This window comes from Pleuronectes platessa, chromosome 3 (genome assembly GCF_947347685.1).
Source record: "Pleuronectes platessa chromosome 3, fPlePla1.1, whole genome shotgun sequence".
Taxonomy (NCBI): Eukaryota; Metazoa; Chordata; class Actinopteri; order Pleuronectiformes; family Pleuronectidae; genus Pleuronectes; species Pleuronectes platessa.
The window spans coordinates 7,877,179-7,893,314 of NC_070628.1; the positions used below are offsets into that span (position 1 = coordinate 7,877,179).

At 45.1% G+C, this 16,136-nt stretch overlaps 1 protein-coding gene across 2 annotated transcripts in view; it reads left to right on the forward strand.

Annotated features, from left to right (window-relative positions):
* si:dkeyp-9d4.3 (caskin-1) overlaps window positions 1-16,136 on the forward strand; it is a 31,898-nt gene that overhangs the window by 12,108 nt on the left and 3,654 nt on the right. Inside the window, exons 4-21 of one of the 2 annotated variants that reach the window (XM_053417712.1) lie at window positions 17-162; window positions 411-506; window positions 866-987; window positions 1,257-1,365; window positions 2,182-2,290; window positions 2,670-2,764; window positions 3,687-3,801; window positions 4,342-4,641; window positions 5,881-5,979; window positions 6,070-6,260; window positions 7,133-7,214; window positions 8,215-8,282; window positions 10,050-10,157; window positions 10,678-10,779; window positions 10,871-11,009; window positions 11,369-12,159; window positions 12,238-12,874; window positions 13,623-14,253. In XM_053417712.1, coding sequence (XP_053273687.1) covers window positions 17-162; window positions 411-506; window positions 866-987; window positions 1,257-1,365; window positions 2,182-2,290; window positions 2,670-2,764; window positions 3,687-3,801; window positions 4,342-4,641; window positions 5,881-5,979; window positions 6,070-6,260; window positions 7,133-7,214; window positions 8,215-8,282; window positions 10,050-10,157; window positions 10,678-10,779; window positions 10,871-11,009; window positions 11,369-12,159; window positions 12,238-12,874; window positions 13,623-14,253 — 3,940 coding nt within the window. The remainder of the gene's footprint in view (window positions 1-16; window positions 163-410; window positions 507-865; window positions 988-1,256; window positions 1,366-2,181; window positions 2,291-2,669; window positions 2,765-3,686; window positions 3,802-4,341; window positions 4,642-5,880; window positions 5,980-6,069; window positions 6,261-7,132; window positions 7,215-8,214; window positions 8,283-10,049; window positions 10,158-10,677; window positions 10,780-10,870; window positions 11,010-11,368; window positions 12,160-12,237; window positions 12,875-13,622; window positions 14,254-16,136) is intronic. The other variant, XM_053417713.1, reaches the window with a different exon arrangement.

Below are 16,136 nucleotides of genomic sequence, written 5' to 3' on the forward strand. Positions count from 1 at the left end.
GTGTGTGTGTGTGTAGGGATGCGTCCTCTGCATTACGCTGCATGGCAGGGGAAGACTGAACCAATGAAAATGCTGCTGAAATCCGGGTCGTCAGTCAACGGACAGTCAGATGAAGGACAGATCCCTCTCCACCTGTCAGCTCAGCATGGACACTATGATGGGGTAACTGAGTGTGTGTGTGTGTGTGTGTGTGTGTGTGTCTCTGTGTGTGTGTGTGTGTGTTTGTAAACTGTAGGAGTGTATTTTGAGATGTTAAGTGTCCACACAGTGTGGAGTGTTATGTTTGCCTGATGATGCATACACGATTTATTGCTGTTACAAGTCACAGAATAACGTGAGATGTGTGTGTGTGTGTGTGTGTGTGTGCGTGTATGTGTGTGTGTGTGTGTGTGTGTGTCTGTGTGTTACAGTCGGAGATGTTGCTGCAACACCAGTCCAACCCGTGTATCTCAGATGCAGCTGGGAAAACACCATTGGACCTCGCCTGTGAATTTGGACGTGTTGGAGTGAGTCGACATTCTCAGACATTAACAACATATTTTTCTGCAGATCCAGATGATGCGAAGATATCTTGAATGCCTATTCCTGAACAATAAGTAAAAACATTCAAAAAAGGTTTGATTTCATTGAAATATTAATTAATAAATAGAAAAATATATATTGATTAAAAAACACACAAATAATCTGCAGCCACAGTTTCTGCTGCAACTTTTGCAAATTTGAATTTAAAGTTTTTTAAATCTAACTTTGCTGGAGATCACATTCAGGAGTGGTTGTTTACTTTGCGTACTTACTGACCTGTTTATAAAAGTGAGTCCTTGTAGCTGGTGTGTATTTCATCCTGTGTGTCTCTCTGGTCATTAAGGTGGTGCAGCTCCTGCTCAGCAGTAACATGTGTGCAGCCATGATAGAGCCCAAACCCTCCGACCCCAACGGAGTGTCACCTCTGCATCTCGCTGCCAAGAACGGACATATTGATGTCATAAGGTCTGAAAAAACGTGTCCTTTCAGTCTCCCCCCCCCCCCCCCCCCCCCCCTCAGTATGTCAGTCAGTCACATGTCCCTCTGAATGCTTGATCTAGTCTAACCTTAACCTCAGGGTCACCACCGTGGCTTAAACATCTGTTTCAGTCGGGAGATGTATGCCTTGTTATTGAATTTGTCTTGAAATTTCTTCGATTGTATTATTTTATACATTTGTTTAAAAAAAGATTCCATATGAAAAAAGTTTATACCCTCATTATTTTGTGCTGCAGATTGCTGATTCAGGCGGGTATAGATATCAACAGACAGTCCGAGTCTGGCACAGCCCTACATCAGGCTGCCCTCTGTGGGAAGACGGAGGTAGTACGCCTGCTGCTGGATGTAAGTCTGTCTGTCAGTCCCTCTCTTTACACCTCAGTCTTTCATTGGACTGATCTGCGTGATTCACTTTGACGTCCACTTGTTACATGAAGCTGTAACTGTAAGAGTCTTTTCTTCTATTGTGCGATATTTCAAACCAGCATTCATTTTTTCTTTAGTCTATTTCTACCTCTTCAGTGGGATAAGACTTCTGATGATTAACCCTGTGTCTGATCAGTGCCTGTTCTCCATCTTCTCTCTCATCCTGGAGTATTTCATGTTTTGAAGTTATTGCTGAGGCAGGACACACAACAAATGTTAGCAGCAGACAGGTCCACACAGCCAGACTGACAGAGAATCATGGGTGGATTATCAAACAGCTTCCACCAGACCCAGGCTCAGGGCCCTCGGGCCAGAGCCTCTGTGTGAAGTGACTGTTAATATGTCTTACTGTGGAGCTGCAGTAAGAAGACACCAAATGACCATAAAGAGATGCAAATCCACAACAAGGAGAAAAAATAATGACGACAAATGGATGTTAAATTGCTACAAAGGGACGCCTAATAAAATGAACATTTAGAGATACAAAGTGACAATAAGGAGTGAAAATAGCCAATAGGAAACAAAGACGGATCACATAGAGACACTAAACATTCACAAAATTAACAAATAGTTACATAAAATTAACATAGAGCGATGCAAAACTACCACAAAGAGACACATAAAAAACCACAAAGTCCCAAATTGACCTAAAATAGCAATGCCACAATTGCTCCAGAACCCCTGCTCTCATAATTCTGTATTTAGATTTGTCATGTCTCCTCCACCTCCATCCAGAGCGGCATCAGTGCCGGAGTGAGAAACACTCTGAGTCAAACCGCGCTGGACATCGTGAACCAGTTCACCACCACACAGGCCAGCCGAGAGATCAAGCAACTACTGAGAGGTGGGTACACAAGTGCATAACCACACAATCACACACAATCAGTATGACATATTGGGTGAATATTTTTGGAAGTACTATGCATATATTTAACACAGTGTGGTATATTTCCATTCTTGATGCATAGATGCAAATAGTGAATACACCAAGAAAAGTGTTGAGGTAGAAGTTTTCATGATTGAATTGTATTTATGCACAAAATACGCCTATTAGAAATACTGCTGAGGCATAGTGTATCGATCTTCACACCTCTTCTCCCTCGTTGCTCTTCTTTTCATCGCCTCATTTCTGCTCTGCCGTACTGAAAACCTCTGCTGTGCTCCTGTCCACCTCTTTTAACCTCATTCATCTGAGCTGCTCGCTCTGACTTCTTATCTCGTAGATGCTTCGGCTGCAATGCAAGTGCGAGCACTGAAGGATTACTGCAACAACTACGACCTAACCAGCCTCAACATTAAAGCCGGGGATATTATCACGGTACATATAAGACATTTCTGAACCTGTACTCTGTTTTCGTGCAGAACTAATTCCTTTTAGTTAACTGTAGATGTACTTAGATTTAGTACCTTTTTTAACATTGTTGTTACCTGTAGCTTTTTACTAAAGTCTTAAAGGGATAGTTCACTGAAAAATTCAAGTTCGCTCATTTTCTACTCACGATGGAGGTGGAGGGTGAACTGGGGTGAGTCCTTGAGTGTTGGAGTCTCAGGGAGTTGAAACCAAATCCAATAGAATTGAAGCGACTGGGACAACTTCTTCAGATGTGATGTAATAATCTAGGCCAGAGGTCTTCAACAGGGGGTCCGCGACCCCTAGGGAGTCCGTGGAGGTACTGCAGTGGGTCCTGAAATCTTTGGTTGATTAGACAATTTTTTATATTTTTAAAATTTGTAATTTTTGGTCCAACCTTATTGTTTTCCCCCAAATTTAAATGTCTTTAAACACACATTAACATGAATCCAACTTATTGTAGCGAGCGGATAAATGGAGGCAGAAGACGTTATGTGTCAGTCAGCAATGCAAACACTGCAGCTCCTATACCTTCCACATGTTTAAAATAAAAACTTGAATATATTAACCTGTGTATTATTTGAATAGCTTAGTATTGAATGCACAATAACAGGTCAGCTATGTTTATACATGGTACTAGGCCCACTTTAATATAAAACACAATTTTATACAATGTATATAGTAGGGGGTCCCTGATCCATCTCTCCGTCAGTTTGGGGGTCCTAGCCTTGGCCTGAAGAACGTTGAAGACCTCTGATCTAGACTACTATCAACGCAGAAAGGACTTCACACAATCCGAGCAATGCTAGTGGAACCCAATCCAGATACATGTGTCCGAGCCGTGTGCAGCTCATGCTCTTTGTAATCTGAGTTTGTGTTGCGCTGGCAGGTCCTGGAGCAGCACTCTGACGGGCGGTGGAAGGGCTGCATTCACGACAACCGCACAGGAAACGACCGCGTGGGCTACTTTCCCTCCAACATGGTGGAAGTCATCAAGAGGGCAGGTGACCACCCACATCACAGCTGTGTGTGTTTGTGTGCGGGTGGGAGGTTGCGTGAGTGTGTGTGTGTGTGTGCGCGGCTTTCGCATGTGTGTGAGTTCAGCAGCTGGTCTGTAGCTATAGCCGATCATTAGTCGTAGATAGCTGCAGCATCATCGGCCCCCCCCCTCTAAGGCCGCCCATCTGTTTTCCCAACCTGTCAATCATCTCCATTGATCAGATTCTTCCCCCTATTGGCTGTTGACCCTCCTCCCTCCCTCTGTCACCCCCTCCCTTATAAATCTATCCTGCCTGCTCCACTAGATTGTGATGCTTTTTTTCAATATTGTTTGTTTTATTGCCGTAATGATATTATATTTTAATTTATAAAGATATATTCCCTGTGGATATATGGATGGATTATTTTTCTTCATATTTTGATTTCAATCAGTTATTATTTATTTGATTTGATTATTTATCTGATTAGATTTGTTTTGTTTCAAGTTGACTGATCAGTTGTTGTTGTTGTTGTTTTGCACCTCCCTCCTCCTGGCTCATGTCCAGGCAACTCCCCCTCCCTGCAGTGCCACACCCTCCTGCTCCGCAGGCCCAACCCCTGTCCCATTGCCTCGCTCAACGGGCACTCATACCCCCCCACCAAGGTCCTCCCCCTGCATCTGCCCTCCCCTCCCATCACTCACACCAATGCACAGTCCCCCCCTCGGTTCTCCTCATTCGGGTACGTTCCTCTTCCCATCTCTCCTCCTTCTCTGTCCTCTCCTCAACTGTCCATTCCTCCTCCTCCTCCTCCCCCTCCTCCTCCTCCTCCTCTCTCCACTTCTCAGGAGCAGCAGAGTCAGACAGGTACATACTGTAGTAGCACTCTGAATCATAGATAAGCATCCTTTCTACACTGTTTCACCAGACCACATATAGAATATATTATCTCTATTACATCTGTTTGTTCCAGCACTTCACTGCACACATAAATATACACATTTATGATTTTTTATTGAATATGTAACATCAAAAGGGGCATCTGAATATGTTCTGTATTTAAGGATCAGTTCACTAAAGACATTTCCCCACTCATTCATTGTGGTGCAGATAAATTTCCACTTGCAATTTAATTCATTAGGAACTATTTTCCACCAGGTATTTTTCTAATTTACCAAAATATAATTCTGTTTGCTTTCATTTATTTTAAATTATATGTCTTTACGGATATTACCCTGAAAGAAATCTCATTACCCTCCCATTGTTATAGCAAAGCTTCATTGCACTTTGTGTGAACTGACTTTTTAAACTCAAATACTCAAAGTAAAGGCATGGTTCACATATTGAGAAGCATTTTTCTTACCACTTTATACCTATTTTTCTATAATTTTGCCTGAAGAAGAGTATGGATGATGTTTCAAATAAGGTCAAGGTATTTTGAGCGTCACTGAATTTGTTAGTCTTGTGCAAGCAAATGAAAATGAACCTGCCTCAGGATCTGTAGAGTTTCACAAGTCTTAAAATTATAAGCACTAATCAAAATCAGAATCAGAATGTATTTATTGCCAAGTAGGTTTACACCTACGAGGAATTTGCTCTGGTTATTGGTGCATACAACGAACACAGAACATAAAAACATACAAACACAATAAATACAACACACAAGAAAAGCAATAAAAAGAAACCATATATATTTACTCACTATTTACTTCTTATTTACTCCCTTTTTCTAATATTTATACAAAGTAACATTTATTTAGACATGAACATATCTAAATAAAATATATATAATAGATAAAAGATATAAAAAGTGAAGTAAAAAGTGAAATGAAAAATGTAAAACAGTTAATAGGTGTTGCAACCTAGTTTGACTAATGTTTTCATGACAGCACAGGTGAGTGAGTGTATCTTTGTGAGCCTGTTTGCTTGATGGTGTTTATTATAGTGTTAAACACATTTATACATGAAATTTCAATGCACATATCATCAAATAAGTTAATTAGTCGCTGCATTTTTGTCCTGGAAGAACAGATTGGACAAATTGTCAGGCCATAACAAATTGTGTGTGTGTGTGTGTGTGTGTGTGTGTGTGTGTGTGTGTGACAGGTTCTCGGACTGCAGAGCCGAGTCCTCAAGGTTCTCCAACCCTGGGACACCAGAGCAGCACCAGTGAGGACATCTGGGTGCTGCGTAGACCTCTGGCAGGTAAAACTGTTTATTCCTCTTTAAGTTGGTTAGAATGTGAAACTGCGTATTTGAGGAACGATGCTGAAATGTGTGTGTCTGCGTGTGGAGGTGGCGAGCGCAGTGGCAGCGTGGGCAGTCTCGGCAGTATCCGGTCATCAACCAGCTTGCAGAGCTCTGGAAACACACACGTTCTCACCACCCCTGCACCGAGTCCACATCCCTGCACCCAGTCGACAACAGGAGTCAACACACACGGCCTCAACGCTCCGGGCCTGCACGCACAGGCTGAGGGGGTAAAGGTAAGAGAGGCCTCGTATTCATCTCGATGCATAGACGTGCACCTCAGGTTGCTACTGGAATTGTACAAAACATCAAGCACATCGTTTCTGGGAAACAACAAAAGAAACAAACACAAGCTCTAAGTTAACCACAACTCTGTTTCCTGCTCGGTTTGTTTTTTTCCGTTGGAGGGATCAGAATCTCTTTCTGTTCCGCAGGAGACCAGCTGCATGAAGGCTGTGGTTACACATTTTGAAAAACAAATGAACATCACACACTTGCCAGCTCGGGTCAAAAATAGTCAAGTGATAGAAACAAGGGTTGTTTGGTGGATTGTTGATTTGCAGGTTTTCTTCGATTGTCTTGTGTTGTTTCATTTTATAATCTATGAAATCAAGTCTGTGGTCTTTAGGGCATTCTAAATTTAGTTTTATGCCTCAAAATAACTGTTCCATGTGTGTCTCGTGGCACCGAGGAGAGCCCAGTCCACCACGTCCCAGCCGTCCCCTTAAATTCAATCGAGCTGCACCAAATCGCTCACACTCAGATAGCAGTTCCCTAAATATATCTGGATCTCGGGGCACATTCAGGACATTTCCTACAATTTCATTTAATCTCTCAGAGAACAATCTAGTGAAATTAAATGTGTTGTCACAAGGGGACTCTTGGGCCTTGGTGGAGGTATTTCCGCGATGCCAGTTTTAGTAAATTGCAGGAGCTGCCACAGGAAGAGGGTCACAAGCCAGAGTCGGTCTGTTGCATGTGCAAACCGGCTGAGTCACAAGGCACTTCTGGGTTTCGAGTGATTATGCTTGAGTGTGCGTTTGTGCGTGTGTACCCTGGTGTATAATTGTGTGTATGAGCGTATTTTTGTGTGTTGTCGTGTTCCCAGCTCCTGGCCACTGTGCTTGCCCAGTCGGTTAAAGCCAAGGAGCATCTCCTGGAGCAGTCGCAGTCTGTTGAGCAGTCAGCGAGTAAGCACACACACACACACACACACACACACACACACACACACACACTCACCCACACACCACATAGAGACACACCACAGAGAGGCAATGTCTTTATTCAAAGAGACATTTTTTACTGGAGTTAAAGGTTTGCTCTGCTGCTGACTGGTCAAATAAAGCAGTCATACAACAGTAGCTCTAAACAGCCGGGGACAGGTCGCACTTGCTTGGGACATGTTGTTTTATGTTCTCAAACTAATTCATTTGTATGTATTTGCAACAGAGATGTTCTTATAATAAGCAGAATAGAAGTGAAGTAATTTGCCTAAACACACACAGCAACAAAATCTAAATAATCCAACAAAGAAAAAGGCAAATAGGATGATATTAACGGGGGGGGGGGGGGATGAAAAGCACTCAGTTATTGTATTGTATCAGGTTTGACTAGTAACTTTAAATTCTCACAGGGTAATAAGAAGTTTAAATTACTGCAAGCAGCTGAAATCAGGGCCTACAAAAGGTCATACAGTTATAAGATGTCAATAAAACACAGAGTTTCAATGTATTTATATACGAATACAGTTTATTGTATGGGCGATTATAAGGTGTTGCAGTTTGGGTTTTGTTGATTCACTTATCGCACTTTTAAAATAAAATAATTTCAAAGCACCGTCATGAGCATATTTTTAATCTGCTGTAATCTGCTGCTGTCTAATCTGTCTAAGTGACATGTTGGGAAACAGCTAGCAAAGCTCTAAAGCTGTTTCCACATTATTATGAAAGATTTAATCAGCAAGACAACACCATCTCCAGGCTTGGCAGCATTTATAAGAAGTTAAAGATTATGGACAATCACGTGTTGCTGCCTGGATCTTACTGAGGGCTGAAAATCTGAAATCTGAAAATATAAGATTTGAAGTGCAACAAGTGAATCACCTGAATTGTCCTATAATAAGAAATATAACACATGTCACTGTTGTCTCCTCCTCTTTCTTTCATTGTCTCCTCTGTTCACTTCAAGGCTCCTCCAGCTGCACAGTTCTCGAACAGCGGCCGTTTGAGCGGAAGGCAGAGGAGGATGATGGGAAAGTGAGTTTTTGGATGGCAGATTGGTTTCCTCTGTGGACTCCTCTCTCTGCTGTTGCTTCTTGTTTCCTCTCAACCGGCCCTTTGGGTTGAGAGCACGTCATCCACACGGGTGGGGTTTCAGGCAGGGGGGGGGGTGTTGTCCTGCACCTGAACAGACGACACCCTGACGATGGAGCATGAGAAAGTGTGTTGCCATGGAGACAGGCAGAGCGACAGACACGAGTCCGTTGCTGTCTTGCCTTCTGTCCCCCCCCCCCCCCCCCCACCCCCCCGCTGTGCTCTAGAACCTGCCAGCAGCACCCTGTGTCCTGTGAAGCTGAGGCTTAAACTCTGTATGTGTGGACGCAGGGTTACGATATGGAAGCAGAAGCAGTTCTTAGTCGGTCGTCATCGTTTCCATTCAACACTCTCTGACAGTCATTCACAACTAGAGATGAAGTCAGAGACGCTACAACCACGCTGCGGCTTGTCTTTAATATCCAATATGTGACACTTTGTTAAGTATCAAAAGGTTTTAACTCGTAAACACAGTTGACAAAATGATCCAGAAAGCAGGAAACACAAATAATACACCACCACACATATGCCTACAAAAATGATATATATGTATTATGATCAGTTCTTACAATTTAACAGGGGCCTTACCGATGTTTTATTATTATTCAATGTATTCATCCCTCTCATCTCTTAAAACAAGCTGTGGGAAATAAACATACAATTTGGAAATACATATACGTTTCCATTTCATTAGATAATTCTTAAGTTTGTTGTGATACTTAAACATTTTAACAGTGTTGCACATATTGATTTAAGGCAGAATACAGCGCGGGTTTAGCATCACATTCTAGTTTGCAATCATCATGAGATCTTCCACACTGTGGTTTCCACCTCCACTACACACGATACAGGTCAATGGATGTTTATCTGCGGTGTTCAAATCAGTGAGAAAATAAATTCCTTCCATAAACTGAAACCTCAGGCTTCACAACCGCTGCTATGAACACTTCACTCTAGTTTTACCGTCAGTATTAAGCTGTTGAATACAAGTGAAACAGTCCAGATTATAGGATGTTAGTGAATAATAGTTGGCTTGTATCAGATTTTCACTCCCCAGCTCCTTCTGTCCACATGTAAAAGTGTCAGACTGACTTCTATATATATACATTGTGTATATATTATCAACCAAATAAATATAACATTTGGTATATCGCTCTGATCATTCTCAAGTAGAATATTTTAATGCTTTGAGCACCTTGAATGAAACTCCATTAACCTCCAGTCTCAGTGGTAGAGATCTCAAAGCTTATGCAAATAAATCTGCATGGCTGCTTATCACTGTGATAAATGGGTTCATGATTTATTGTCATTTAATTATTTCATTCTCCAGTATGTGTCTTGCTATTTATACAAACCTTTAGTATTCCTTACTGTGTAGTGGCAGTCTGAGCATTAATGAAGGCAGTATCTGTAGAACTTGTGTCTGTTGGCATTGTGCAGTGTTACAGTTTCATTGTTCTGTAAGTTAAAGATGAGCTGGATCTCTGTTATTCTATTATTCTACTATTTGTAAACACTTTCTAGATTTTGTTGTAGAGCAGGGTTAAACTCTGGAATAACTGCAGAATGCTTCCCTGCTGTTTTCCAGACAGTTTGCTCTCCGGCTGCTGCACTGTGTTCTAGAGCAGGTGTGTGTGTGTTCTGTGCTCTAGAAGAACCTCGTGGGCTCTTCTAGGAGCCGGCAGTACCGTTCTGTGTTCTGTGTTCTAGAAGCAGGCAGTAGTGGCGTGGCTGGGTGAGTTTCAGCTGCAGTTCTACACCACCCACTTCCTCACCGCGGGATATGATCTAGACACCATTAGCTGCATGACCCCCGAGGTAAGGTCATGACCCTTGACCCCCTCACGCCCCGCCCCTTGTCTGTCAAGGCTCCGCCCAGATCAAATCAGCTCCCCACTGACCTGGACGATGTCATCATGAACCCTCCTGTCTCTGTCACCTGACCCCCCCCGGTGTGAGTCCTGAGCCTCAACCAGTCACCACTCATTCTCCGTCTGCTTCATTTACATACCTGTGTTCACACATGGCCACGTGTTCCAGCCCGTGCTGTAAACGCTACTCTGTGTTTGTCCTTGAGTGTGTCTCCTGTGCATGTGTTTGTGTGTATGTGTTTGTTTGTGTGTGTCTGTGTGTACTGAAGCAGACACAGTGGTATGACGTGAACCCCCCCCTGAGGGTTGGGGGGGGACACTTCAAAGCTAAACTATTCCGGAAGGCAAATCACACACAGCTCACGTACAAATGTCAAAAGCCGGCATAAATTGGTTTACATAAAAAAATAACACCTACTGTTGCTGTGTTGACCTCCTGATGGGACTAAATGTGCTTTGCGTTGAAGGACCTGACGGGGATCGGGGTCATGAAGCCTGGACATCGGAAAAAGTTAACGTCAGAGATCAGCAAGCTGCCGTTTACCGACTGGCTGCCGGACCACAAGCCTGTAAGACACTATTCTGTATTTTGTGGGCTTTTTTACATCGTGTGCCCATTTTTTGTGTTTCACTGTGTGTGTGTGTGTTTTGTTTTTTCAGGCCAATCTGGCAGAGTGGCTGTCTCACCTGGGTCTCAGTCAGTACTACCAGGTTCTGGTGCAGAATGGATATGAAAACACTGACTTCATCTCTGACATCAGCCTGGAAGATCTGCAGGAGATCGGCATCACTAAGCTCGGTGAGTCACAGATAACAAAGCAACTGGAGGTAATGAGCTTCTGATGCTTTTCAAGCAGAGTCGTCAAAACTCACGAATTGTGGATCAGGTAGTGGGTTGTCCACTGACCAGCAGGTTGTTGGTTTGATCCCTGGGTCGCCTAGTCTGCAGGCTGAAGTGACCTTGAGCAAGATACTGAACCCTGAATTGCCCGTAATGGCCGACTTGTAGTGTGAAGTACTTTGGTTAGTACTGGTACACTACAAAGGAGTATGGTGATAGCCGAGTGTTTTCCATCAACCAAATAAAGCTTTTATAGAAGGTGCAAATATGTTTTTAACATCCTGTGTTCTTCTCCTCCACACCACTGCCCCCCTCAGGCCATCAGAAGAAGCTGATGCTTGGCGTGAGTAGACTGAAGGAGCTGCAGAAAGGAGAAAGTGGTTCTGAGCCTCCTCAGAGTCCCTCCACGCCTCCGTCCAGCCCGGGAGGCAGCGACAGCTCAGAGCCACGGAGGGAGGCCAGGAAGCAGAGGGACGGGGCCCCGAGCCCACTGGCCAAACCTCGTCCAGGTCTCAAGCAAGCACAGACCCCTCCCCAAACTCCACCACAGACCCCCCAACATGCCCGAACCCAGCAGGCCTCCCCAAGGGCTCGGCCGCGCCCCTCCACCCAGGTGGCTGCTGTAGATTCTTCAGTGCCGCTGCTTCGGCTGCCCAGTGAGGAGGAGGAGCGACAGAGAACTCACAGTCTCATTGGCTCAGAATCGGACTCCAGATACGCCACCGTGTGCCGCAGCAGCTCCGCCCGTACTGCTGCCTCCAATGACGTCACGGTCAACCGCAGCCAATCATCTGTCACCCTCCGCCCCCGTCGGAAAGGTCGGCCCCCGACGCCACCTAAACGCTCCTGTTCCTCCATTACAGGGGGTGACGGGGAAGGGGAGGGGCAGGGGGAGGGGCTGCTGGGGCTGCCAACCTATCGAGAGCGGCGGGCCAGTGACTGCGGCGGCCTGGGATCAGCTTTAAGGGCTCAGGAGTCAGGAGGCCTGGAGAGGTCAGAGGGGGCTTCGGGGAGTGTTCGCAGCCTGGCTGCCATGCTGGAAACCTCCATGGTGGGTGGAGCCAAAACCCTGCCGAAGAATCTGGGAAGCAGCAACAGTTACCTACAGGTGTGTGTCAGGGACTGAGAAGTGTTTACCATAATTTTACTGCAAATTATCCATGTGTAACAATCGTGTGATCCTCAGGTGAGTCCGCCTGTGCTCCGTCGCCAGGCACACGCAGGAGGCCTTGGATCCGAGGAGGACGATGCCCTGAGTCGCCGCAGGACCATCTGTGGACCGGAGGGTATCCCTGGTGATGAAGCTGACCTGGTACCACGGCAAGCAGCCCAGCCGCGTCCAGAGCCCAGGCCCCGATCCACCGTGGTCTCCTCAGCACCGGAGATCACAGACGGCACCGTGACACTCCGTAGGAAGCCGCATCCCCCGTCAACAGACTCTAAAGCTCCAGCATCAGAGGCAACCGGGTCAGAAACCATACGCAGGAGACCACGCAAGTCCGAGCATAAGGAAAATGCCGTTAAAAGCAATAACCAATCGGACTCTCCGAGCAGTCACGTCGATGTTAGCCGGAAAAATGGAGGCCAGGTGCAGCAGAACGGCGGCGTGGTCCTGAGGCAGAGGCCCGCGTCTCAGGTCTCTGATAGGACGGAGCCCAACAGTGAGAGCTGTGAGTGGATGGAGGCCAGGAAGTCTCTAAAGCCGGCGGTCTCCCCCAAACCATCCACAGTCACACTGAGAAAGACACAAGCTGAACCCCCAACACCATCACGCAGAGTCCCCATACCCGGACCTGATCACGCTGAGAAGGCACAGAGTCCTGGTGAGACACACACACACATATACACACACACACACACACACACACACAGAGTCAAAACTCTCATTTAGTCATTGAGTTTATGTTGGACAGAGCAGATGCTTCTTTCATCATCATCATCATCATCATCAGAATCAGAATCATGAATTATTTACTGAGAACTTTGTGAAAATGTTATAAAACTTCCAAAAAACACCAAATTTAATGAATTCTTTCTTGGCACATGTCCCATCATCCGACCAAGTTTCATGGAAATTAGTCCACTAGTTTTTGCGTAATCCTTCTGACAAATAACAAATAGACAGGGGGGAAATCGTAAGTTATTTTGCGGAGGTGAAGTGAGAGCACTGCTTTGTTACTGAAACACACAAGTGCATTACTACAATACAAAAAGTACTGGTGCAGTGCGCTTTACTATCCTGCCCATTGGGAATGGGTTGTTTATTTGGCCGGTGGTGAAGCTGGTTGCAGCTTTTCTTTCTGAAATCATGAAAGTGACCTGCAGCAAGTAAACATCGGCTCAGTTCACAAAACCCTGAATATTGAACATATCGTGTTTCCAAATCGCAGCAAATTTGACACTCCATTTCCTCAGTGTGAAGCTGAGAAGATGAACACTTCTTGAGATGTAAGTTAAAGACAGACAGGGATTTCTGGAATTGTTAGAAAGATAGAAAGAAGTCTAAGCTGCTACATAGAACAGGGTTATATGAAATATCTAACAGCACCATCTCTCTGCCTCCCTGACCAGAGCCGAAGCGAGTTCCTCCTCCGGTGTCTCCAAAGCCCCGCGGCCCCCCAACAGCACCCAAACCCGGCAAAGCAATAGTAGCCTCGGCGACCATGAGCCCGGGCTCTGCGGCCACCAGCCCCACCCCGGCCCCCAAACCCTCCTCTCCGCTCTCCGCTGCCCCACTTCCAGCTCCCGACACCACCTCCGGCTCATCCCTCTCTCCAGGCCTCCCTCTTGCATCCCCCTCTCCGGCCCAGAGTCCCTCCACCCCGTCACCACACCCCGTCAAACCTCCACGCTCCTCCATCGCCGGGCTCTCCATCGACTTGATGGGAGTACAGGAGGAGGAGGAGAGGAAGAGGGAAGAGGAGAGGAAGCGGGAGGAGGAAGAGCGGAGCCGAGAGAGGGAGCTTAAGAGGTACAAAGAGCAGGAGGAGGAGAGGAAGAGAGCAGAGGAAGAGAGACAGAGGGAGGTGGAGGAGACGCCCTTGAGGGAAGAAGGAGCGAGAGAGGAGGTGGAGAGTCAAGCGATGGGAGCGGAGCAGGAGGAGGAGGGGGCTCAGCATCGTATGGAGGAGACCAGCGCCTCCTTGGCTGCAGCTCTTCAGGCTGTGGAGCACAAAATCCAAGAGGAGGATGAACAAAATGAGTGAGTATTTATAAAGATAATAATCATATTTTGCGACAGAATGTACCATTTATATCTTACAACAATCTCCTAGGGGAACTTCCTGGCATCCAAGCTGATGATGAGATGTTTCGGAGCATAAATCAGCTCTTTCCTCAGATTGTGGAGCCGCAAAGAGAGAAGATTTATTTTAGACATTCAGTTTTATGGAGGCATTTGTCCTGGGACATTCTACGAAGCAGGATTATTTAAGTTAGCGAGGTAACTTCACGTTCAATCCTGGGTTTTCAGGGCTACAAAGCTGGTTCAGTTCTCACATCACCAAGAACAATCCAACTACTGACCAATCAAATCACTGAAATGCCAGGCGTCATTCTACAGGATCCTGGCAGGGACAAAAAAAGTTGATGAATATTTCAACTGATTAAGAGCTAAATATATTTTTTATAGATTCGTCGAATGGTTTTGATCTCCCAGACTTCCCATGTGTCCATTCTGGTTTCAAAACAAAGTTCATCACAGTGAATAAAAACCATATAACCACTATTGCTTAAGTATTGAAGAGAGATTCTTTAATCTCTTATTAAGGACTGTGGCTGAGGGGGGGTAGTGGTCGTCCTCCAACCTGAAGGTGACGACCACCAGTTCGATCCCCAGTCTGAACCATCTGCATGTCGAAGTGTCCTTGGGCAAGATGCTGAACCCCAAATGGCCCCCCATAGAAAAACAAAGTGCTGTGAATAGATGCACTGTATGAATGTGTGTGTGAATGGGTGAATGTAAAACTGTACTGTAAAGAGCTTTGCGTGGTCATCAAGACTAGAAAACCTCTTTATAAATACAAAACCATTTACCATTTATTCTGTCTTCTATTTCCAGAGAAGAGAAGATTAACTTTACTGTTCTGAGGGAAATTTCTCTTGCACATAAACTTCATCTTCTGCTAAAAAAAAACATAATATACAGCACATGCACATTTCCCTTTCATATACATGCAGCAAATCCAGACTTTTATAACCACAAACAAATCCTTGCACGCACATGTTTCAAAGTAAGTCTTAGAGTTTCAGTCCTGTATTTCTTTTCTCTAAATCAAATATTTGTCAGTTAGCGAGGACTTAATGTCACTCTAACCCTAAAACAGTGTTTTTAGGTGACAAGTCAAACCTTTAAAACAGAAAAAGATCAGTTTTCAGTCACATTTTCAATAAAACCTGTGCAGAATTCTCATCATATTTTAAACCACAGATTGTTAGTAAAGATGGCCGACACGACAGCTCCTCAAAAGTGACACCAAAGCATCTTGATCGCCACCTGGTGGCTGGCTGTGGTATATATCCTAAACCCCATCATGACCTGTAAACTCAAATTGAATTTTCACAAAGATGTTTATGGTTCTCATAACACTGAAATTTGTTCAACTGTGTGTCTGGTAAGTTTGCGCGAGTGACAGCTGATTGGCTCGAGGATGTATGTCAGTGCTTCGATTCCTCCGCTCCACACCACAATCACCACCGTGCAGACGCTGGCTCCAAATGGAGCAAGATTCCAACGTTCATAGGAATAATTTGGCATCATGTCTGGATAGTGGGAGGAGTTGGAGACGTCTATTTTTACATCTCCCAAGAAACGTTCAATCACTGGGTGTTGTCGGCCGGCTGGCGTTCACTCCGTTCTACAGTTGCCAAAGTTTTCTGTCTCCACAGCTGGAGGAACATTTGGACTTCTGGGTCTCTGGTGCAGGGTTTCATTCTCATTTGCAGCAATAAACTGGTTTAAATTTACCACAGCTCTCACTGGTGCCTCCGGCTGGCACCTTAACCATAGCAACGGTTGCTGAGGCTGACGTGCACTGTGGTATTCTGGGCCTAATTCCTCACCCCTAAGAAACGGGGTGGAATATA